This window comes from Colobus angolensis, unplaced genomic scaffold (genome assembly GCF_000951035.1).
Source record: "Colobus angolensis palliatus isolate OR3802 unplaced genomic scaffold, Cang.pa_1.0 Scaffold115, whole genome shotgun sequence".
In the NCBI taxonomy this organism is placed as follows: domain Eukaryota; kingdom Metazoa; phylum Chordata; class Mammalia; order Primates; family Cercopithecidae; genus Colobus; species Colobus angolensis.
The window spans coordinates 1,535,823-1,538,167 of NW_012112586.1; the positions used below are offsets into that span (position 1 = coordinate 1,535,823).

Below are 2,345 nucleotides of genomic sequence, written 5' to 3' on the forward strand. Positions count from 1 at the left end.
GCCTCCCAAAGTGCTGGGATTACAGGCGTGAGCCACTGCGCCCGGCTGAATTTTTTTTCTAAGGAACAATTTGTATAACCATAGAGAGACATTTTTGTTTTTGATACACTGCAGCCTTGGAAAAGGAAGGTCACAGGTCACACACCCTGTGGCTGTGTCGATGTAAAATATCTAGAATACCTAAATCCACAGAAACAGAAAGGGAGGTGGCTGCCAGGGCCTGCGGGGTGACAGCTAACAGGCTTCTCTTCCGGCGCATTTTGAACTAGATGGAGGTGGTGATCGTGAAACACACCGAATGCGCTCGGTGCCACTGAGTTGGGTGCTTAAAATGGTTAATTTTATATTATGTGAATCTCACCTAAAAAATAACATACGGATTTTGAGGAGGGGCAGGGGGTTCTGACTGTGGGCTCTGAGATGGGAGGCCTCACTAATTGCTGGGGGGCACAGAGAATGTGCACAGGAAAGGGAGGCTGGGGGGAGCTGACGCATGGGCCTGGCAGAGCTGGGGCTCCTCGCAGTGACCCTTGCCCACCTGCCGTGCCGCCCCTGCAGGGACTTGGGATGTGGTCCAGCCTTAGGGAAGGGTGCGGTGGCGGATCCCAGCTTTCTGAGGTGGAGAGGGGACTCCTGCCCCGGGAGCGGCCAAGCTATGTCTGGGCGGCCACACCCAGTGCACCTGCTCCTCACACCTGTGGGCATCCCGGCTGGCTCCCCCTGCCTTTCCCGCTGCGGGCCGTGAGGCCTGGGCCACTTCCTTTTGCCCTTCTCACACCACAGCCCTCCTGGTGGAATGTTCCGTGGCACCAGCGTGCATCCAGCCTTCCCGCCGCTGGGCCTGTGGGAATCCCACCCTTCCTGCAGGAGCCAGCATGGCCTCGGCGCCCCGTGGAGGGTGCAGGCGTCCCGGGCTGCAGCTCTGAGCTTGGCTTGCAGCTGCTTGGCCCTGCTGTGGCCCTGCTGAGGGTCAGATGCGCGGGCCCTGGACCTGAGTGGGAACCATTCTCAGCTGCACCCCAGTCCGCGCACATGGCCACGGGGCAGGGGACAGACCTGCATGGGGCCGAGTGGCCGCCGCTCCCACGGGCTGCCTCCAGGATGGAAGATCTGATGCCACAAAGAGCAAGGCCTGCAGCCGGGCCAGGAAGTGACTCAGCTGTGGCCCCGCCAGCCACAGGCCCAGGGCGGGGGCTCGTGTCCATTCCCTCGTTCAGCATCCCCTGATGTAACTTCTAACCGTCCTTCCATGCTTACCGCACCTCGGGCCAAGCTCAATCATGTGAGCTCCCACCTCAGCCCTGCCAGGCTCACACTCGGCTGGAACTGCACAAGGCCTCAGCCCTGCCAGGCTCACACTCGGCTGGAACTGCACAAGGCCTCAGCCCTGCCAGGCTCACACTCGGCTGGAACTGCACAAGGCCTCAGCCCTGCCAGGCTCACGCTCGGCTGGAACTGCACAAGGCCTCAGCCCTGCCAGGCTCACACTCGGCTGGAACTGCACAAGGCTGGCGCTCTGTGACTTTAAGATTCAGCCCCATGTCTCCTCCTAAGAGGCTGTCCCTGATCACCTAGACCAAAGCCATGCCTCCCGGGCCCCCATACTCCTCATCTTCCCCGGCCCCCGTGGCTTCAAGCTTCTGTCACAGGACAACTGGCCCCGAGGTTCACTCACAACGTGGGGGAAACGGGAAGCCACTGGAGATGAAGAGCGTTACACAGCTCATTACACAGCACACACACGGCCACGGTTGGGAGAAGCGTCCAAACAAATCCATTGTGAAGACATTTTGTGGGGACGGGACACGTTTCAGTATGGGCGAGTCTGACACGACATTATAAAATCGTTGTGTTTTTGGTGTTTTTTAGAGAAGGGGTCTCACCACATTGCCCAGGCTGGTCTTGAATTCCTGGGCTCAAGTGATCCTATTGTCTCAGCCTCGAAAAGTGCTGGGATTCCAGGCATGACTCACGGCGTCTGGCCCAGAATTGTCAATTTTGTGTAAGTGTGATAGTGATATTGTTGTTATGTGGGAAATGTGCACCTTCTTAGAGAGAGAAACAAAATATTTAGAAGCGACATGTCGTGATGTCTATTTTTGCCTCAAAATTGCTGCAACAAACACAAAAATAAATAAAGCAACATCCAAAGTCCTCACAATGCTGGAATCTAGGTGCTGTGCTTATAAAAGGCTGTTCATTCAACTACTTTCTTTAAAAAAAAAATTCTTTTGAGACAAGGTCTCACTCTGTTGCCCCAGGCTAAAGTGCAGTGGAGAGATCATAGCTTACTGCAGCCTCCAACTCCCAGGCTCAAGCGATCCTCCTACCTCAGCCTCCCTAGT

The 2,345-nt window shown here is 56.3% G+C and overlaps 1 protein-coding gene across 1 annotated transcript in view; it reads right to left on the reverse strand.

Annotated features, from left to right (window-relative positions):
• ULK1 (unc-51 like autophagy activating kinase 1) overlaps positions 1 to 1,220 on the reverse strand; it is a 77,320-nt gene extending 76,100 nt beyond the window's left edge. The window contains exon 1 of the mRNA XM_011961383.1: positions 857 to 1,220. Coding sequence (XP_011816773.1) covers positions 857 to 1,220 — 364 coding nt within the window. The remainder of the gene's footprint in view (positions 1 to 856) is intronic.
• Between the last annotated feature and the right edge of the window lie 1,125 nt (positions 1,221 to 2,345).